The 21011-nt window shown below is 43.8% G+C and overlaps 1 protein-coding gene across 3 annotated transcripts in view; it reads left to right on the top strand.

Annotated features, from left to right (window-relative positions):
- The window catches only part of DNM1 (dynamin 1), a 72549-nt gene that overhangs the window by 18303 nt on the left and 33235 nt on the right, over positions 1-21011 (top strand). For all 3 annotated transcript variants that reach the window (XM_075519733.1, XM_075519732.1, XM_075519730.1), the window contains exons 2-10: positions 8627-8700; positions 9904-10053; positions 11191-11394; positions 11933-12031; positions 12761-12921; positions 14778-14920; positions 15004-15139; positions 16358-16425; positions 17485-17623. In XM_075519733.1, the coding sequence (XP_075375848.1) occupies positions 8627-8700; positions 9904-10053; positions 11191-11394; positions 11933-12031; positions 12761-12921; positions 14778-14920; positions 15004-15139; positions 16358-16425; positions 17485-17623 (1174 nt within the window). The remainder of the gene's footprint in view (positions 1-8626; positions 8701-9903; positions 10054-11190; positions 11395-11932; positions 12032-12760; positions 12922-14777; positions 14921-15003; positions 15140-16357; positions 16426-17484; positions 17624-21011) is intronic.

Below are 21011 nucleotides of genomic sequence, written 5' to 3'. Positions count from 1 at the left end.
TGTGATTATGAGTCTGTAGCACTGGTGTCTAAGTTCACATGATACAGCACAAAAGGAAGATGAAAGCTAAGGGCAGAGAAAAACAGTTAGAATAGCAGGTTGATGGGTGCTTTTGTTCATAAGGCACTTGCTTTTAAATGCTTGCCGTTCATGTTGGCCTGTCGGGCTTTTTGTTTGAGAAGCACTTCAGTTCAGGGAAGATAAGAGCTCATAGAGGCCACAAAGCAGAAAAGGAAAGTCTAAATCTGTAATACAGACCTTTGGTTAACCTACTGGGTGGCAGACGAAAGAACAAATTTGTCCTTGTTCTTGCCCCATGTCTGAATTACAGAACTGCTTGTGAATGTACTTGCATGTCACTTGAGGGATCAGACCAAGAAGGTGCTCTCAAGGGCAGTTCCTGCATCAGGCTTCTACCTTCTGGTAGAACTAGATGATGTCTGTTAAGAAGGAGCTTGAGTTAGTCTCTAAAAAGTGGAAAGCTACTACCATTTCTGAGGTGTTTGTTTTAACAGTCAACAAGATTAAAAATAAATATTTTTAGCCTTGCTAATGTGTTGCATAGGTGTCAGCCTGTGTTTTAGGGATTCATTTGAGACACATGCTAGAGTAAGAATATGTTTGAAAACATAGCTGATGTGTTGTGAGATGAAGTGCTGTTTAGAGATATAAATATCTTATAAAAAATAAGCTGTTCATAGAATGCAGCCTATATGAAGATGTGAATGTTGCCATTCAGTGCAATGATCAGAAGAGTCATATGTCAAAGGTACTGATACCCCTAGATTGTCTTGGGATTCTTGTAATGCGTTGTGCCATGGTGAACTAATGAAGAACTCTTGATCTGGATGTGTGTGAATGATGAATGATCAACTCTGAGGCTTGACAGATGAAATGAAGGTAGTTTGAAGGAGCAGGTCTGAACTGCGTAACCAGATAGTAAAATCCGTAGGGGCAGGAACTGTACTTCTTGCTGTGCATTGGCACAGTGCTTTGTGTAGTGCAGTTCTGATTGAGTTGCTGTCCCTGGGGACCACCAGAACACAGGAAATACAAATACTGGATTTAAAAAACAGAAACAGCCATGTGAAATTATGGAGGCTGTGTGAATCTTAATTTTCTGGAAGTAATATAATCCAAACTGGGGATTAATCACATCCCTTAATACCCTATTTGTCTGTAGATGTTTAATAAGAAATCAAATTGAAATTAAATAATCACATGGTAGTGTTTGCTCTTCTGTTCCTTGGAACTACTTTTATGTCTTCATAAGCTGCTGTTTTGGCTTTTTAATTGAGACTTTACCTTCTCTAGTGCCTTCTAATCCAAGAATCTCAAAGGACTGACAAACAATAAACTGCAAGGATGCTGTATTGGTATCTCTAGACTAGGCCTAGATTCGTATTTCAAAGCCCTCTACAAACAACTTTGCAAGCCTTCCAGCTTCCCTGCTGGGAGGGAAAGTAAGTGGTGGTAGAAGCATTTGGTCTGTCTTCCATTTAGAACAAGAGACAGTACCATGGACTCGGTTCTGTTGTTGACTGCTGATGACTTTTGTTGCAACTTCAGTGATGACTAAAATCATGCATGAAAAAGCTTTGACTCAAAGTCCTTTCAGAAATACAGATTACCTGTGGATGGAGAAGGTGCAAAACTGCTTTAATTCTGCGGTACAAAGAGTAACTTGTTCATGAGGCTCAATAAACCAGGGGCAAAATTAATTTTATAGTCCAGGAGTCCTAGCTGCGTGTCCTGTGGACTGACAGATGTTCTTGGGTTTCCCTATGTGTGTATTTTCTACATATCTTTCTGTTCTGAAATTGAGTTCTTGCTGGGTTGAGAGCTGGGCTCGTAAAAAATGCAGTAAACCTTCTTGTCCAACCATATTTAGGTTTCTAGAACATATGAGCAAAAAGTGTTTCTGTTGGGTCTGTGTCTGAAGATCTGCATTAATGCAGTCTCATGGAGAGGAGTTTATAGCTGAAATTAAATTTCTTGGCTGGTACTACATAATGATCTTTTGACAAACCTCAGGGGGCCTCTGTTATTAGTGATGAGCTGCAAAAAAGTAGACAGTGTCTATATGCAGTGCAAAGGAGATGGCTGGAAGAGGTGCTGTTCCACTTGAATTTGATGGAAGGAGGGAATGCACAATGCTCATGCTTGCAGTGGAAGAGTATCTGTTGAGAAGCAGTTGCAGTCTGAGCCAATATGTAGGGGTGCCATTAGTATGTTACCTTCCTTCACTGTTAGGAAGATATGGTTGCCACTACAGAATGGCCCAGCTACAAGATCATGGGCGAGTTAGCTGCAGCTATATTGCTGGAATTAAATATCACTGTAACTGTTACAGGGAATCTCTAAGCCTCAGAGCACAAACCTAAAACAGTAAGCTAATCCACTTCTAGCAAAGCACAAAGGGACAGATTTGGTCATGCAGTTGCTTTTCTCTTGTGTTTGTCAGGTTTGAGAGCATTTATTCTAACCAAGCAGGTGAACTAGGCACAATATGCCTGTAATGATCACTGAGATGCTGGAAGACTAGTTCCTCCTCCAAAGATCTAGTTGTCATCTCTTGTTTGACAAGAAAACATCAGATTGAGATCAATTGTTTGACCAAAGGAGTACACAAGTATTTTTTTGACTAGGAAATTGTGTTCTCTAGGAACAAATGTGGCCCTACTGCAGAAAACCAGCTCATACAAGTTTCTTCTTTTAATGGAGACAGTCACACTTTCTTCAATGTAGTAGCAATGAATAAATGTAAGCAACGTGTCTGAAAGTTTCAATGCGTGCCTCTTCAGAAAGTCCCAAACTTTTCATATGGGTATCTGTCCTACTTTTTTTGACTGCATCTATCAATGTTTTCTTCCCTTTCGATACAATATATGTTGAATGCTACAAACAGTTTGTCGATCTCTTGTGTCTTAGAAATAGTCTAGGGCGAAATGGGGAAATGTCTTTGGTCCATGTCACCTTTAACTTCTAATCCTCTGTACCGTACAAGTCATTAAATGAACTCTGAAATTTGTTTATGGAGCAAATGTGCTTTTTGTATCATTAATAGCACCTTTTTATTCTGTAGGATTCCAAGATACCTAATGCATGGAGGTTTTTCATATAGAGTGTCTGGCTTTAATTTAAAAAAACTAGTAGGGAAATCCCAAGTCTCCAGTGCCCTGAATATAAATGTGTTGTTGCATGACACCAAGATTGCCTTAATATGTTTCTGACATGTTTGGATTTTGTTAGAATGTTGTTCTACAGTAACTGCTAGATTATTTTCCATCCCTCAAATATTTATTTTTACTATTGCATTACTAATGCAGCTTTCAGCCCAAATCTGTACTTTAATGCAGCTCTGCATACGAAAATAGAAATAAGACTGGAAGGGATGATGTGATTGCCTTTGCCCTGAGGTAGCTGTGAAGCTAGTCGAGAACATGTGTAAGTACTTCAGAAGTGAGCAATGCAAAATATAACAATAAAAGCCTTTTCAGGTCACTCCCCTGCCTGAACTTTTTCAACCTGAGACCCATCAGGATTTGCATCCTTGGTTCTTTTTGTTGTCATTGTTTAGAAGAGGAGATCTATCACTGGTCAGACCAAAAATGTATCTAGCTTGATATTCTCCTTCTGACAGTAGTTAATAAAAGATGAGTGTGAAATATTTAGAAATAAGTCTTCCAATAACTGATGGTTTGGGGAATGCAGCTGATCTGAGCCTAGTTTTCCAACTCTGATAAAATGCTTGGAACTGCATTACTAGAACTTGATACCTCAATAACTTGATAAAGAATTTTGAGTCAATAGCTAAGCAAAAAGTTACAAGCAAATTAAGTATTTATATTCCCTGAATACAGCTTCTCTGTCTGTTTTAACTGCTACTTTGCTGTGTTTTCTGGATGAAGCCTAGCCTGAAGAAGTGGCACAGTGTGGTATTCCTGCTTAAAAGCATAGGAAATCAAATGTTGTCATGCCACTCCTGCCTACTACAAACAAAACAACAAAAAAGTAATTTTCAGTTCTTAAGATACAAAGTGAAGGAGGAAAATGGGGTTGGTGCTCTCAACCTAATTGAATAAGGTATTTCAGGCACCAAGTCTTGTATTGTGATGTATATAATGAGTCTGCTTTTGATGTCATGCTAGAGGCTGCCTTGTCTTACAAGTGGAATCCCTGCTGCCCTCGTTGTTCCAGCCTTACAGCATGTTATCTCTGAAGAGTTACTCCATCTTTCTACTCCCCCCCCTGCCTCACTACTGTACATCTGTGCTGGAATCGAATAAGCCAGTTTATCTAACCCTTCTGCTCTTGTATGCCCAAGTCACCTGGCATGTGGTTGTTCTTATCTCATGTATCACTTCCCTGATTCTGACTTCACTTCATCACTTTGTGCTCCTCTTTCTAGAGCAATAGGGGTCTGTGTGTGTGTAGATCTTTCCTCTGGCTCCTAAGTGGAGTCAAAACCTGGGCTGGACATGTTGTCCATACCACACATGCTCTGTTGTTGTAGTTTATTTACAGAAGCAATTTATTATGCCTACTGCAAGAGGGCAGGCAAGACTCCTGTACATGGCCTTTTCCTTGGCTCCCAGCCAGCTTGCTGCAAAATTTACTAACGCATGCTTTATAAGTGTCTATGATTTGAAAGGCTTAGCTGGAGCAGAAGGAGAAAGGAGTTTGTCCAAGAGACTGTAGAGAGAAAGAAGGTGAATAAAAGAATAGGAAATAATATAGATACAATGGGGTGATACTGCATCAATTGTTTTTTTTAATAAAGCTTTTTGGCTGTGACTCCTGATAGGAGTCAAGTATAGAGAAAACTTAAAAGCTGAACTGCATGTACCCCCCAATAGTTTGTGGATAAGAACACACATTCATTTTCTGATATTGGGGATCAGATTGCACCTATTTTCACTCAGAATTAAAGCAGTACTGAGATTGTTGATTTAGGTGACTAGATTTGGCTAATGGATTTGTCATCTTGTCTTCTATGAAGACTTAGTGTTTTTTCCTTGGAATAGCCTGGGAGTTACTCAGTTAACACAATAAACTGGATTTTTTTTTTATAATGCTGGAACCCAGATGCCATGTAGGTTTTCCATCTACCCTTGTCCTGAGTTTTTGCCTTTGTAGCTGTGACAAGGACAGCAGAGAAATCAGGATCTTGGCCAAAGCAGAAAGCTTCAGGAAAACATGGAGCACAACATGAGTGGAATCTTAATTCCTGAGGGCTCATTCTTGTAAATGCAAGTGGTGCTTTTCCTACAGTAAAGCAGGATTTGATACTGTAAGTTGGAGATCAATAACTAGAATAGTGTTTCAGTGTGCTAGAAAGGGAATCTATAGTAATAGGATACCTTTTTCTCAGGTACAGTAAGTTCAAAATAAGTCATTGCAGCTGAGATGGATTTGTTATGCTAAAAACTGATGCTAGGGTAGGAGTTTTTCACAAATTGACCACAGACATCTATAGGAATGGAGCTGAGACAGCAGAAAGCTGCTAGCATGATGCAATGCCTCAAACATTCCAGGGTTAATCCCACTGGAATGGAAAAACTAGAGCTGTATTATTTGAAAAACAAATGAAAGACAAACCCTGTTTAACTCTATATACTTCTGAAAAGTCTGAAATAATGAGAATGGGTTACGGTCTTATTAGAATCATAGAATTGTTTAGGTTGCAAAAGACCTTTAAGATTATCAAGTCCAACTGTTAACCTAGCACTGCCAAGTCCACCACTAAACCATGTCCCTAAGCACCACATGTACATGTCTTTTAAATACCTCCAGGGATGATGACTCAACTGCTTCCCTGGGCAGCCTGTTCCAATGCTTGATAACCCTTTCAGTAAAAAAATTTTTCCTAATATCCAATCTAAACTCCAATGTCCTGGTGCAATTTGAGGCAATTTCCTCTTGTCCTATTGCTTGTTACTTGGGAGACTGACCCCCACCTCTCTACACCCTCCTTTCAGGCAGTTGTAGAGAGCGATGAGGTCTCCCCTCAGCCTCCTTTTCTCCAGGCTAAACAACCCCAGTTCCCTCAGCCACTCCCCATCAGACTTGTGCTCCAAACCCTTCCCCAGCTTCATTGCCCTTCTCTGGACACGCTCCAGCCCCTCAATGTCCCTCTTGTAGTGAGGGGCCCAAAACTGAACACAGTATTCGAGGTGCGGCCTCAGCAGTGCTGAGTACAGGGGCACGATCACTGCCCTAGTCCTGCTGGCCACACTATTTCTGATACAAGCCAGGATGCCATTGGCTTTCTTGGCCACCTGGGCACACTGCTGGCTCATATTCAGCTGTCTGTCAACCAGTACCCCCAGGTCTTTCTCTGATGGGCAGCTTTCCAGCCACTCTTCCCCAAGCCTGTAGCATTGCATGGGGTTGTTGTGGCCCAAGTACAGGACCTTGCACTGAGCCTTGTTGAACCTCATACGGTTGTCCTCAGCCCATCGATCCAGATCCCTCTGTAGAGCTTCCTTCCCTCAGCAGATCAACACTCCTGCCCAACTTGGTGTCATCTGCAAACTGACTGAGGGTGCACTCTATCCCCTCATCCAGATCACTGATAAAGTTATTAAACAGAACCTGCCCCAATACTGAGCCCTGGGGAACACCATTTGTGACCGGCTGCCAACTGGATTTAACTCCATTCACCACCACTCTTTGGGCCCGGCCATCCAGCCAGATTTTTTTACCCAGTGAAGAGTACACCTGTCCAAGCCATGAGCAGCCAGTTTCTTCAGGAGAATGCTGTGGGAAACAGTGTCAAAGGCTTTACTAAAGTCCAGGTAGACAACATCCACAGCCTTTCCCTCATCCATTAGGCGGGTCACCTTGTCATAGAAGGAGATCAGGTTGGTCAAGCAGGACCTGCCTTTCATAAACCTGTGCTGACTGGGCCTGATCACCTGGTCATCCTGTATGTGCCATGTGATGGCACTCAAGATGATCTGCTCCATAACCTTCCCTGGCACCAAGGTCAGACTGACAGGCCTGTAGTTCCCTGGATCTTCCTTCTGGCCCTTCTTGTAGATAAGCATCACACTTGCTAACCTTCAGTCAACTGGGACCTTCCTGGTGAGCCAGGACTGCTGATAAAGGATTGAAAGTGGCTTGGTGAGCAGTTCTGCCAGCTCCCTCGGTACTCTTGGGTGGATCCTATCCGGCCACGTAGACTTGGGGTAGTAACTGGTAGAGTTGTACCAGAGGTCCTATTACTCCAGACTTAGTAACTTACAGGAGATATTTTTATTTGAGGTGTTAGAGATTGTAGGATGCCTCCTTACTGTCCCTTCACTTGAAACTACTTTGCAGTTTTTAATATTATCAAGTTATTCTGACAGCCCACAGACGGGGAATTACTCTTGTAGCTGAGGAAAGAAGAATACAGAGAAGTAGAAGAACTTGCATAGGATTACATAGGAAGTCAGTGGTCAAACCAGGAGCTGAAACAAAACCGCTCAAGTCCTTGTCTGATGTGTTAAAACAAAAGCTCATTCCTCATCTTCACTTCCTTTGTCAGTGTTAAGCTCATGCAGGACTAAGAGCAAGATAGTAAAAATGGAGGGCCCTGGATTTCTCATTCACCAGAGTAGTTAGAATCACTACTGAATTAGCAGAATTATTCATTGCCACAGCTGTCAAGGGAGGGAGAATTGTGTGCCAGAATCCAAGTAATGTAGGTTGGGCTTCTTTTAACAAAGAAGGCTATGTTCATGCTGTAGGAACCATGTTTTGAAGTGATGCTTCTCCCACTAGGCCAGGAAGCAAACGATAATATTTTCAGAAATGCTCAGTGGCTCTTGAGGAGCTGTGTGAACAGCTGACTACTTGAAAACCAGGCCACAAACTAGCAAGGTCATCGGCAGATGCAATGAGCATACCTAACTTTGCTCAAAGCACTTGGATTTGGAAAAAGCAAAAGAGAACTTTTGGGCTGTGGCTGCGAAGTCAGCATTTGGAGAAGGATAGTGAAAGGCTTACTTCCTTTGAAATAATTTGAAGTTCACAAAAATTCAGGATTCTTGTGAATATAGAAGGAAGCTGCTGCTGCATTTGCCTTGGCAATATTTGTCTTGAGTGGTTAGCCAGGAGAAACCCTGGCTGGAGCAAGCCTTTGGCTGCTGTTTATTCTTTCAGATGTATCATACAGTGTTTGCACGCTGGAACAATGTGGTGTCCTCCCAAGCCCTGAAGTGCAGGGCGTGAGTGATTTTGTTGTAGTTCGGGTAATAGTATTTTGTAAAAAGGAGGCACGCTAGTTTTTGGGCTCTGCTTCAACTTCTCTTTTCTTTCTGATGAAAGAGATTACTTTTTTCCAAAGTACAGACAGCTGTATTAAATGGGCTTGTTAGTTAGCTTGGAACATGAGCTGAAGGAACTGTAGCTGTTACAGAGGGGATTAGAGGGAATGTGCTGTGAGTATAGGCTTCTTCAGAACAACAAGCTCTTACCCTCCTTGAGGAAGAGCCCTTGGTTTTTAGTGCCTTAAACTTTTTTGTGCCCATGGCCGAGACTCCCTGTTAGAATCCATGAATGCTTATAGAAGCCAAAAAGCTGTGAAAAGGGAAGGAAACAATCATTCACTCATCTGAAACTTCCTGTTTCATTTCAGGGACTTTCTGCCACGTGGATCTGGCATTGTAACCAGACGCCCGCTGGTCCTACAGCTGGTAAACTCCAGCACAGGTATGTGAGCTACCTTCCCTGTGTGTCCAGCTGGATCGCTGTCTTAGTCAAGAAAGGTCTTATTTCATCAGTGGCACTGCTCAGTGTGGAAAAAATAAGTAAGAATTTTCCCCAGTAAAAATGACCTGCAGCTGGTTTTCAGTTCTACCTGTTTAACATCTGATGCAGTAAGTGTTCAGAAGCAAAATGCTTCTCAGTTATTTTGTTTTAATTTATTAGGCAAGGCTCCATGCATACTCTTACCACAATTTTCCTTTGCCTGTGCATCTGTGACTCTTATGAGTGGGTAAGACCTAAAAGCCAGATGACCCTGCTGATAATCTACTGAAATAAGGGGGCAAGATGATTTAATGTACTGAAAACCCAGTGTGAGAACACTAGCATCTGAAGAAGAAAGACTACAGAGTTCTGTAGCTGGTCTTCTGGGCAGTTTGCTGGTTTTGCTACTTACTTGCAGGATATTTTCATTACAGTTCCCCTTAATGTAAGTTAAGATGTCATCCAGGAATTGGCAAGTGACTGTTTCAAGGTACTCTTCCTCTCTTGTGAAGTGAACTTGACCTATCCATGGCAGTCCTCTTGCCTACAGTAAGGAGACAATTTGACTTTAGGAGGCTTTTAAAATTGAAACAGAGGGTTCTTGGATTGGTTAGCCTATTCAAGGACTGACACACGAAAAACCTCAACTACCAGCCAATTCAAATGATGTCAAGAGAAGTTTTCTTGCTCTCTTGATACTCTTTTGAGTCTGTTCTCATTACATAATGAAACTGTTATTTACCTCCAGCATTTTAATACAGAGCTAGTCCAAGTTCTCCAGAGTACCAAGGTATTCTCTCAGTGTAGCTGTGGAAGTCACCACTGCTGCAGGCAGGTGCATACGAAGTTTGCTTAGTATCAACAGAGAAAGTCTTGGATTATTACTTGAATGACAAGAAGTGAGGATGCCACCTCTTCTGAGACAAAAGGTGGATTGTGAAGATGTTGGGCTCAACTGAATTCTCTCAGACATTGATCAGATAGTATGACAGCAGTAACTTCTATGCCAACCTGCCAGGTCCTAGTGGGAAAGGCTGTTGCCAGACTTCATCCCTTCAACTGTTTTTTGTTTTGTTTTGCTTCAGGACATGATGTTTTCATTACGCTTTGAGTGTTTTTCTGATTTTAGTGACTATTTCTGACACTCTGCTTCTGCTTAAATAGAATATGGTGAGTTCCTACACTGCAAAGGAAAGAAATTCACTGATTTTGAGGAGGTCCGTTTGGAGATTGAGGCTGAAACGGATCGTGTTACTGGCTCCAACAAAGGGATTTCCCCAGTGCCCATCAATCTTCGAGTCTACTCTCCCCATGGTGAGTCCTAATGCAGCATCTGAGTCAGGAGATAGGTGAGGCAGGTTGTTGCTTTGTCATGAATTAAAGACAGAAAGAACAGAGACAAAATGGCGAGTGCACTTGGTTTTGACTTTAATTTCCGTGTGCCTGGGTTGTGCCGTATCAAACTGCCAGCCTTAGCCATACTGCTAAATTGGGTTTGTCTGCCAGCTGAAGTATCTGACTGCTAGCAGAACTTCTCCTTGAAACAACTGATGTCTGTGCAGAAACTTGTTCCTTCTTCCTTTCCATCAGTATGGGCCTTACAGTGAAGAGCTGCTGTCTCTCCCTGTGTTCTGATACTGCTTTACTGGGAAAATAAATGGAACAACAACAACAAAAAATCGATGGGGAGAGTGGCTTCCCTGAAGAGCACTTGCCTTCTGTTTGCATGTAAATACATGCTTTGTATAGTTCTCTGGATAGTGCCTATGTCATATGCTGCTCATCTCAGTGGAAGAATTCTGCTTAAACAAGAGAGTGACATGGTCTGAAATTTGCTAGCTCTTTGAATGTGAACTGCTGCATGGGCATTTTTTGGAAAGCAGCAGCTCAGTGCTACATAGTATTTGGCTGGGTAGAACTTGTGCTTGATTTTTAGTTTTTATTTTTTCTTAGCAAGACAATTAAACAGTTATAGGGCTGCATGTTGTAGTCCTTCAGGAGAAGGTCCAGCTGACTTTGACAGGAGCATCCCTTGAATGAGGATGGCAGGACTGAGCCCTTCAATACCAGGGACTACTCTTAATGAGTGGAACCAACTCTTCTGACTCTCTAGTCTTTGTTATGAAGTGAAAAAAATGTACCGCCATCCCTTCCCCTTCAGTGTAGCATATGTGGAAGGACTTTGAGGGCACAGTTTCCCCGATCAGTGTGAAAACAAGTGATTTTAAAGGGAAGGGTAATGAGATAATTGACAATCATGACTAGTAACAACTAGCAACTAGTTCTTACTAAGCAATAACAAAAAGGAACTAGAAGGCTCTGTGTGCTTCTGCGTGTGCATCTGTTGTGCCTATTATATATTGAAGGCAATAAAGCTACAGGTACTCCTCATAGACCAGAACATTCCTACCTCAACACTCCCTTGTGCCATCTCCTGTTTCCTGTGTCTAGTCCTGAACCTGACCTTGGTGGATCTACCCGGTATGACAAAAGTCCCAGTAGGGGACCAGCCCCCCGACATCGAGTTTCAGATCCGAGATATGCTCATGCAGTTTGTCACCAAAGAGAATTGCCTCATCCTGGCAGTATCCCCAGCCAACTCTGATTTGGCCAATTCGGATGCCCTGAAGATTGCGAAGGAGGTGGATCCTCAAGGTAAGTATCTCTTAATTTAGCATGACATTACTAGATGATATTACTAGACAGTGGCCTGATTTTCTTTTTACCTTTTGGTTGTGATTAGCCCAGTATCTGTGGGCTCCTGTCTGTTGTCTTGGGTTGTATCTTCACCAACACACGTTCTTCTGAGAGGTGTTGGAGTGTTAACAGCTACTGTAATAGAATTTTTGTTACTCCCCTTTTCTTCCTTTGTCTGAGCCCATTTCTAAAGAGGTGTAGGATTTCCTTTCCTTTAGTCATCAGCATTCTGTCTGGAGAAAAGTAGGAAACTCTGCACTAAAATCTCACTCTGCGGTGGCATAGCATGTGCATGTTTCAGTAGGATGTAAGTGAGAACTGAGCTCCATTATTGTCTGGGTTTGCCTTCATGGCCTCTTGGACATGATGGGAACTGTAACATTTGAGTTCAAGAGCCCTTGAGTAGCCAAGCTGGGCAATCTGTAAGCTCTGTGAACAGAGGAAAATATTACATGAGTTATTTGCTTGATTAAGTATGTTTGTGTTTTTTCCATAGGGCAACGCACTATTGGAGTCATCACTAAGCTGGATCTTATGGATGAAGGAACTGATGCACGAGACGTATTAGAAAATAAATTACTTCCTCTTCGTAGAGGTGTGTTTCCTCATGCTTTGTCCACAGTCTCCTTCCTCTGTTTTCCCCTGTGTGAGGTGTCGTGGCTTCATCCCCTTCCTCCAGTGCATTCCCTTCCTGGAACATCTGTTACAATTTGTGGTTAAGCCATCTCTGTTCCAAGCTGGAACAGAGAAAAGTTGGGGAACAGGGATCAGTCACGTTGTTAATAAGAACTTTTTAGATATTTGTATCTTGGTATGTAGTTCTAGCAGAAGCATAGCCTTATGCTCTTATCTTACTTTCTCATTCCTTACTTCTTTTAATAAGGCAAGCTGCAAAAATGGAACTTCTGTCTAAAAGACTCCCCTTGTCTCTTATCTAGATGATATTGCCATAGTATATCCCATGAAATAATTTTGGACTGTGATACATGCTGTGTATAGCTATAGAAAAGTACCTGTCCTAAGGACTTTAACAGAAGAGTCTCAAATGAATGAGACTAGGGTACGCTTTGTGATTGGGGGAACAGTAATAAATAACCTAATTCTCAGTTGCATAGTCATTTTTGTCCTGCATACCAAAATATCAGAACCTGAGCCATTCAGAGGAAATTCTAGTTTTAAACTCTTCCAATTGGTTCCTAATAATGTGTTGCCACTAGAATTCCCCTTTTGCAATGCTGCCAGCTGGGTAACTTCCTTCTCAGTCTGAATCCTGTTTACATTCTCATCCTTGCCAACCACCTGATCTCCTACCTCACTCTTACAGGTTACATTGGTGTAGTCAACAGAAGTCAGAAGGACATTGATGGCAAGAAGGACATTCAGGCAGCTCTGGCTGCAGAGAGAAAATTTTTTCTCTCCCACCCAGCCTACAGACACATGGCTGATCGCATGGGAACCCCCTACCTGCAGAAAGTGTTGAACCAGGTACTGTCAACAGTTAAGAACTGCTGCTCACGATGTCACAAGAATGGGTAGGCTGGCCATCAGGGCTCTTCCGAGATGGAAGAATACAGGAAAAGCTAAAACTTCGGTCAACAACCTGATAAATACTTACGATTTATTTTGCTGCAGGAGACTTGTGAAGATTGGTTAATGCTTCCTTCTCTGCATTATAAAAGGCATTTTGGTGCCAGGTCCTATGAATTGTGCCTGACTTGTTTCACTGTATCAGTATTATACATTAAGGCCAATAATGGAGCTTACACACCAAAGGCACAGCACTGCTTTATCCCCTCAGTGACACTGGTGCAAAATCATAGAATCATTAAGGTTGGAAAAGACATCTAAGATCTAGTCCAACTGTCAACCCAACACCTCCATGCTGACTAAACCATGTCCCGAAGTGCCACGTTTACATGTTTTTTGAAGTCCTCCAGGGACGGTGACTCCACCACCTCTCTGGGCAGCCTGTTCCAATGCTTGACCACCCTTTCAGTAAAAAATTTTTCCTAATATCCAATCTAAACCCCTCCTGATGCAACTTGAGGCCATTTCCTCTTGTCCTATCACTAGTTACTTGGGAGAGGAGACTGACGCCCACCTCACTACAACCTCCTTTCAGGCAGTTGTAGAGAGCAATAAGGTCTCCCCTCAGCCTCCTTTTCTCCAGGCTAAACAGCCCCAGTTCGCTCAGCTGCTCCTCATCAGACTTGTGCTCCAGACTCTTCACCAGCTTCATTGCCCTTCTCTGGACACACTCCAGCCCCTCAATGTCCCTCTTGTAGTGAGGGGCCCAAAACTGAACACAGCATTCGAGGTGCGGCCTCAGCAGTGCTGAGTACAGGGGCACGATCACTTCCCTAGTCCTGCTGGCCACACTATTTCTGATACAAGCCAGGATGCCATTGGCTTTCTTGGCCACCTGGGCACACTGCTGGCTCATATTCAGCTGTCTGTCGACCAACACCCCCAGGTCCTTCTCTGCTGGGCAGCTTTCCAGCCACTCTTCCCCAAGCCTGTAGCATTGCATGGGGTTGTTGTGGCCCAAGTGCAGGACCTGGCACTTGGCCTTGTTAAACCTCATACAATTGCATGCAATCAGAATGCAAGGTCTTTCTGGTCAAGCTAAAAGATACCTTCTAAATTCCTAGTGGTCTCTGTACCTAACAGTAAGCAGCAAAGATTGGTTTAAATGTGATACTGGTAGTCATTTTCCCATCTGTTAAGGCTGTCTTATCTCCTGTCTTATACAGTAGCAACTTATTGTTGCTTCCCTCTCTGCTCCCTTGAAATACTCCCTTAAGGGAAGAACTACTTTGTCCTTTTTCCTCCTTATTTAAATATTCATCTTTAAACAGGATTTTTCCACAGCTGTGCTCTGTGGAAACCCTCTTGTTAGAGCCTCATCAGTGGTTTTGGCTCCTTCCACCGTGCCTTGTCGCCCTTATTGTTGAAAAAGGGCTTAACCACCACCTTGGGTGTCAGTGGTGTGCTAATCCAAAGACATTTGCTCATATAAATAGCAAATGCTAATACTTGTATGTGAAGCTTATTCTTGGGTTGGAGACAGCAGGCTTGTATGAATGGGAGTTTTGTACTAGACTAGAAGGTAAAATGAAGGTCAAGAATAGAGGGGTGAAATAGGTAGGAGTTGGGTAAGCAGAATACACCCAGATCGTAACTGGTATCTGTCCTGGGATAGACTTTTCATTAGGACCTCTCAGAAGGATTGAAGACAGAAGAGAGGAGCATTACTCTTTATTTTGTGGTGCGGAGGTAGCAAACTCTTCCCAGTAACCACTTAGAGGTTTATTATTGTCTTAAACCTTCTTCTTGTGTAGCAATTGACCAACCACATCCGTGACACCCTGCCAGGGCTGCGGAACAAACTCCAAAGCCAGCTTCTTTCCATTGAGAAGGAGGTGGAGGAGTACAAGAACTTTCGCCCTGATGACCCTGCTCGCAAGACCAAAGCTCTGCTTCAGTAAGTGGCCTCAGCTGCATGTCCCTCCCTGGAGATGACTGCTCAGCCGTGACTTCTGCTTCATGCTTTTTGTCTTCTTTCAGGATGGTCCAGCAGTTTGCTGTGGACTTTGAGAAACGCATTGAAGGCTCTGGAGACCAAATTGATACCTATGAGCTGTCAGGAGGAGCTAGGATTAACCGCATCTTCCATGAGCGTTTCCCCTTTGAACTGGTGAAGGTAGTTTCCCTGTGCTGCTGAGATCCACTTTGTCTGCTTGCCTGTTGTCTGTTACCTCTTCTGCCTGTCTCCTTACTCCTCTTGGGATCTTTCATCATCTGTCTTTCCCTTTGACTACTTTGTTTCATGTTTTTCCTTGTATCACCTTTTTTTACTTCCTGTTGTCTCCTTTATTTGAGCATTCCCATAGTACTGATCTTTACCTCAGTCCCTGTCCTTTTGACAGAACTTAACTTTCTTTTAGTTAAATGACAATATTTCTTTGACTTAATTCCTAAATTAAGGAATTAAATTAAATGTGCTAAATTAAATGTGCAAAGTAACTTCCTTTAACACAGACAATAGTAAATCAATGACTCAATGTCCTTGCAGATATGTTGTGTTAAAGCTACTTTGACTGAATTTCACATAGTACAAATGGTGCTGAAACTGTACTTCCTTGGTCCTGAGCACCAGACTAGACTTAGAGTTTCCCTAACGGATATGCAAGAAGCAGGAAAGAGGATGTAGGTATACCTGGGATTACTTCTGTCTGTCCCCTATCAATGGCCTAGAGGTGGGAACAGTGTAGAAACTGTTCTACTATCGTAATAGTTGAACAGGATTTTTATTGAATGAGTTTTTTTGGATGGCAAAGTACATTAACCTGACTGGAAGTGGTATGGAAAAACCTTTTTTAATATCAGTTGGAACAGACTTGAGAGCCAAATTATTCCTCTCTTGGATTTTCTGCATTTTGCTTCTTTTTTTTTTTTTTTTTTTTTTGCATCTAAATAAGATGAGGCCTCTTTAGTGAAATACAAGAGCCTGCCTTGTATTGGATAATACATTTTTGTATGTGAATTGTAAATCTATTTGTGGTGTTCACTGAAAAAACAGCTGCCAAGACCTCATGCTAAATCTTGGGAGACAAAACAGTTCATTTTAGAAAGCAATCTAGCACTTCAGTCCTATTGCTCTATCTCTAAGAAGCTCCTTGTGAGCTGCTGGGGCTTGGCATCTGTAAATGTAGGCCTTTAGCTATTCATATTTGTCCAGGATGTCTGCATTGGCAATAGAAGCTTTATGGCTGGACTCTGTATCCAACACTTGGGCTAATGTCTCATCTGTCACATGATAGTGCTGGCATGGGACCTCTTCTCTGTAAAGCATGCTGTTGTGTATCCTGGGGTTGTGCAAATAAATGTCAGTTTCTGATAAAACCCTCTCTTGATGCAGATGGAGTTTGATGAGAAGGAGCTGCGACGGGAGATTAGCTATGCCATCAAGAACATCCATGGTATCAGGCACGTATCACGCGCTAGGCAGACCATTGGCTGCATAGCCTTGTAAATACCTCTAGACGTTCCGAATGGAGTTGAAGACTTCAGAGGTACGGTAGGTCAGCCAAAGGGGAGGGATAACCTCCTTGGACCACCCCAGTGACTTGAATCTGGGAGTAGGGACAATCATCCAAGTCAGTTTGCTTTCTCTTCCTATGTGAGAGTCGCAGAAGCCTAAAAGGTAAAACTGCCTCGGTGACTAGACATTTTTCTCCCCCCTTGTGTCTTGACATAGGAAAGGATAGAAAGAGGGATGCAAGCCCATGCTACTCCTTCATTTAGTTAAAACTAAAACATTGGTTTTCACTTTCTGCCTCTGTACGAACCAACAGTTAGTTGTTCAGAACAGTTGTTGGTGCTGAGCACCTCCTCCCCTAGAGATCTGAGGAAGCATTGGGGTGCTCATCGCCAGGATCCCAATGGCCCCAGGACGTAGTTAGCAAACATGCTTGTGTTTCCCTCAGCGGAGGTTAGCTGTCAGAAAGCACAGCCCTGAGACCCTGAGTTGTGCTGTTCCTGGGAAGGTGAGCAGGGCCTGATGCTTGTCAGAGCTCTTCCTGCACTCTGGGATGTGAACAAATACTGACCTAGATTTATTTTCATTCCTTTCTTTTGCTCAGTCACTAGCTGAGCTTGATAAAGGGTATCAAACGTGTTGGTGTCCTAATCATTAAGAAAATCTTTCAGAAAAGGCTTCCCACAACTCTGAGGTCAAATGTGCTGCAGAGAGGTCAGCCCCTGCCACACTTAGGCCTGGTGGCTGAGGTGAAATGGTGGCCTGTCCAGCTGGGATCCATTTTGCCCTCAGCACCTCCTTCCTGGGAGGTGCCAAGCATCCCCCATTTTCCATGGACTCCAGTCAGGGCTAGTCTGGGGGACATGGGGGACATGACACTCCCCAGCCCCGCGTGCCGGGTTTCAGTAATGGCGGTGCCTGCTCCAAGATGTGTGTGTAATGCTGTGACATTCTCCTTGCCCCTTCTTCCCCTCCTGCCTTGTCTTGTCCCCACCCTGGGTGTTTAGAACCGGTCTCTTCACGCCCGACATGGCCTTTGAGACCATTGTGAAAAAGCAGGTGAAGAAGATTAAAGAACCTTGCCTGAAATGCGTGGACATGGTCATTTCGGAGTTAATCAATACCGTTAGACAGTGCACCAAGAAGGTAACCAGAGGCAGCATGGAGCTGGCACTTTCCTCTGCTCACTGGCTGTGGCACAGCACTGTGACCTGGGCAGGGACTTGCCTGCAGCCACACTTGGTGTTTCTAACCACCTCCTCAGCATGACTAGACCTGAGCGGTACCAGCCAGGGGCGATCCAACCAACAAGCCAAACAGGAGGGGAAGTGCTGTGGGACATGGGCCATGGCCCATGGCCCTGCTTCCTAAATGTTTTAGAGCTGAGGGGTGCTGGAGACATCCCCGCTGCCCCGCTGTAGTATTACTCCCGATTCCTTCCAAAACCGAGGGTATTTCTTCTTATACAGCCACATCTGACTTCAAATTTGGTATCTGGGTTTATTTTCCAAGCCAGAAACTGGGATTTAAATTTTGTCCCCTCTTCTTGTAGAAGTGAGAGGGTTAATCCTAAACTAGCCTTTGGGTACTGCTGGCAGGGTGTATGGGGCTGAACTTCAGAGGCTGCAGCAGTTATAGCTGTGGGCTGTATTGCAGGGAAATGTTCCTGTGGTGTTTGGCTTGGTTTCTGGTTGGCTTGGTCCATATCCTGTTCTGGAAGAGCAGCACATGGCTGAGAAGAAGCAAGTTAGAAATGTCCATCAACCTCTGGGGTCCTCCTGCTCTCTGAGAGGGGGCTTCAGGTTTTGCCCTTTGGGATCCATACTGGTATTTGTTGGGGCTGAGGGAGGGAACCTGCCTTGATTCTGCCCTTTGGATATGGCAGCTTTTGTTTCTGAGGTTGGGGTTGAAAGGCAGCAAGATAAGAAGACTTATACCATTCCTCTCAGCTATGGCTTGCTGCTTCAGGCAGGGCTAGGTGCTGGTGAAAAGGCACCCCAGTTAGGATGGTGGTATGGACACTGGAGACTGGAATCGCCACTGGCTATTCAGGTGCAGGTAAACGGGCATTGCAGGAGGTGTCTGGAGAGTCTCACACCCTGTCTCTGCAAGGGTGGGGAAAGGTGCCCAAGTGGTGATACTTGCCATCGCTTGCAGAAGTGCCTAGTCCTTAGGGCCAGTAGCCTCTGTAGAAGGGCTCAGGCATGCAGGCACATGCTTTGCCCCCCAGGGACAGACTGGGAAAGCAAAGTGGATGCAGTGAGAGATTGCTCAGGTTTCTAGAGTGCTGGAGGAGCTTCCTTTTTCTGTCCTGCTGTCCTCTCTTGGGGTGTGTGACTGTGGGGAGCACCCAGAAAATTGCCATTAGAGCCTGGTGACAGGTAAGCACAGGCCCTCGGGCTGCCAAGTATCCAGAGTTGCCTGCTACCTAGATCAGAAGGGCCCTCCTTTTTCATGCCCTCTGAAGCTTCTCTTGGTTTGTTCTCCATCCATCAGTTGCTATTCAAAATCTCCTATTCATTCTCTCTCTTTGCATCCTTTCCTCCATTTCCCACCTCTTTTCATTGTTTCTTTTTGTTTCCTCTCTTACTGACAATTTCAGAATAGACGATCTGTTCTGACAGTGGCAGGTTCCTTGAGTGATCAGGTGGTGGGTACAGCAGGGTGGGAAATAAAGGAGAGGAAGAGACCACAGGGATGGGGGGAAATGGCACAGATTCAGGATTAAAGCATTCCATTTTAGCTTAGATCCCACTGCTAAGAATTTGCTGGTTGACTTCACTGCTAGTTGCTCTGTGTGTGCTCTAGTAGTCATGGTTACAATTTTGTATCTGAAGAAACAAAATATTATCATTCAGGTGATACTCAGGTACTGGAAGGGACTGGCTTTTTGAATATTTCTTTTGTGCAGGGCCCCCCAAGTCTGATGGGGGAAACAGTGTATATTGAGCTTAGCAGGGCAACTGGATTAGTAGGAAACTGCTTCTGAGTCAGAAGATGTGAACTTAACCCTGGAAATGCCCTTGCTTTGCTCAAAAGGGGCTTTGTTGGCACCTTGAGGGAGACCCTTGGGTGAAGCTGAATCCTGTAACATATTCCAACTCTTTGCTGCTTAAAAGGCAAACTAGTTGTAGGTCCTATAATATGTGTTGAAGAGTGTTTTAATACTGGTATTGCTTGGGATCTTGCAGGTGTTATCCACACGTGTGAAAGATGAGGTGAAGGTGGAAATACCTGATTTAAATGAAGTGGTGGTTATTTACTAGCTAGCCCTGGATTGGTTGTCAGCTGTATGCACCCCAGGTTTGACTATTAACTGTACCTTTTAGAAAGGCAGTATCCCCTTCCCATGTCAAGGGGACATTGTCCCCTTGAAAGCGCTTGCAAAGCAGTAATGCCCCATGCTAAAACAAGTAACTCAGATCGTGTAACAAAGAGCATCCTGGTAGAAGCTCTGAAGTGCTAAAGATGTGCTGAAAAACTTCTTTGGGTGCAGTAGTCTTGAATTGGATTAATCTTGGTCACATTTTAGTAACTTCAGTTTCTGTAGACTTTCTGCCCTTTCATAGTGGAGCCACTGAGAATACAGGCCACTGAGATAGTATCAGTGGAAACTAATACTTCCTTATAAACCTCAACAGGCCTGTTGGGTCTGATGCTACAGGTTAGCTGGGACAGAATGGATGCTTTGTATAGCTATGGATGCCCTGTAGCATGTTTGCATTTTCCTAAATACTGGGTACATCTGTTCTTATTGAGGAAGTTAATGTTGCAGGGAAGGTGAGTGAGATGAAATATGCTCCATTGGTGGAGCAGTTTGTCTGAATCCCTGAAACTGAGACGCATCAATTCAGTTCAGTTCTGCCAAAACAAGATGCAAGTGACAGACCTTTGCAAGTCTTAGCTTGGCTCCTGTTCAGGCTTCCTGCAGCTGGAATAAGGAAAACATGAAGGGGAGATAACCGTGGGGGGAAGGAAAGGGAAATGCCTGAGACAAAGGGAAGTGAGACATGGTGAGCCTCTAGGTAGAGAGGCAGTGGCTCACTGTGGCAAGCAGCTTTGTCTCAAAATCCAAAGAAGCTTTCCTTCAGGAAGAGATGACTTGATCCCTGGGGGGTTCCATCCGTTCATCTTGCTCTTGACAGCTCACCATTTCACTGGCCCAGCTGCTCCTACCTCATTCCCTTTTGCCACTTCCATTTGCCTGTAGACTCTCCTGATACTTGGCAGTGCACAGGCCCCATAGCAATGCTCACCTGGTTCAGTAAACTAATGGAATGAACCAAAATCTCACTTCTCATTTTGCCTTGTGTTTTCTCTCTTTTCCCCCTTTCCTTCCTTCCTTCTCTTTCCTCCCCCTTCCTGCTCTTTCTCTGCTTCGCTTTCTTCTTCCTCGTTGCTTCTTCCCACCCTGCCCCTGCCATGCAGAACGGGTCTCTTCACGCCTGACCTCGCTTTTGAAGCCATAGTGAAAAAGCAGGTGCAGAAGTTGAAGGAGCCGAGTCTGAAGTGTGTGGATATGGTAGTGAGTGAG

Source organism: Mycteria americana, chromosome 17, assembly GCF_035582795.1.
Source record: "Mycteria americana isolate JAX WOST 10 ecotype Jacksonville Zoo and Gardens chromosome 17, USCA_MyAme_1.0, whole genome shotgun sequence".
NCBI lineage: Eukaryota > Metazoa > Chordata > Aves > Ciconiiformes > Ciconiidae > Mycteria > Mycteria americana.
This window is presented reverse-complemented; position numbering and strand designations above follow the sequence as displayed.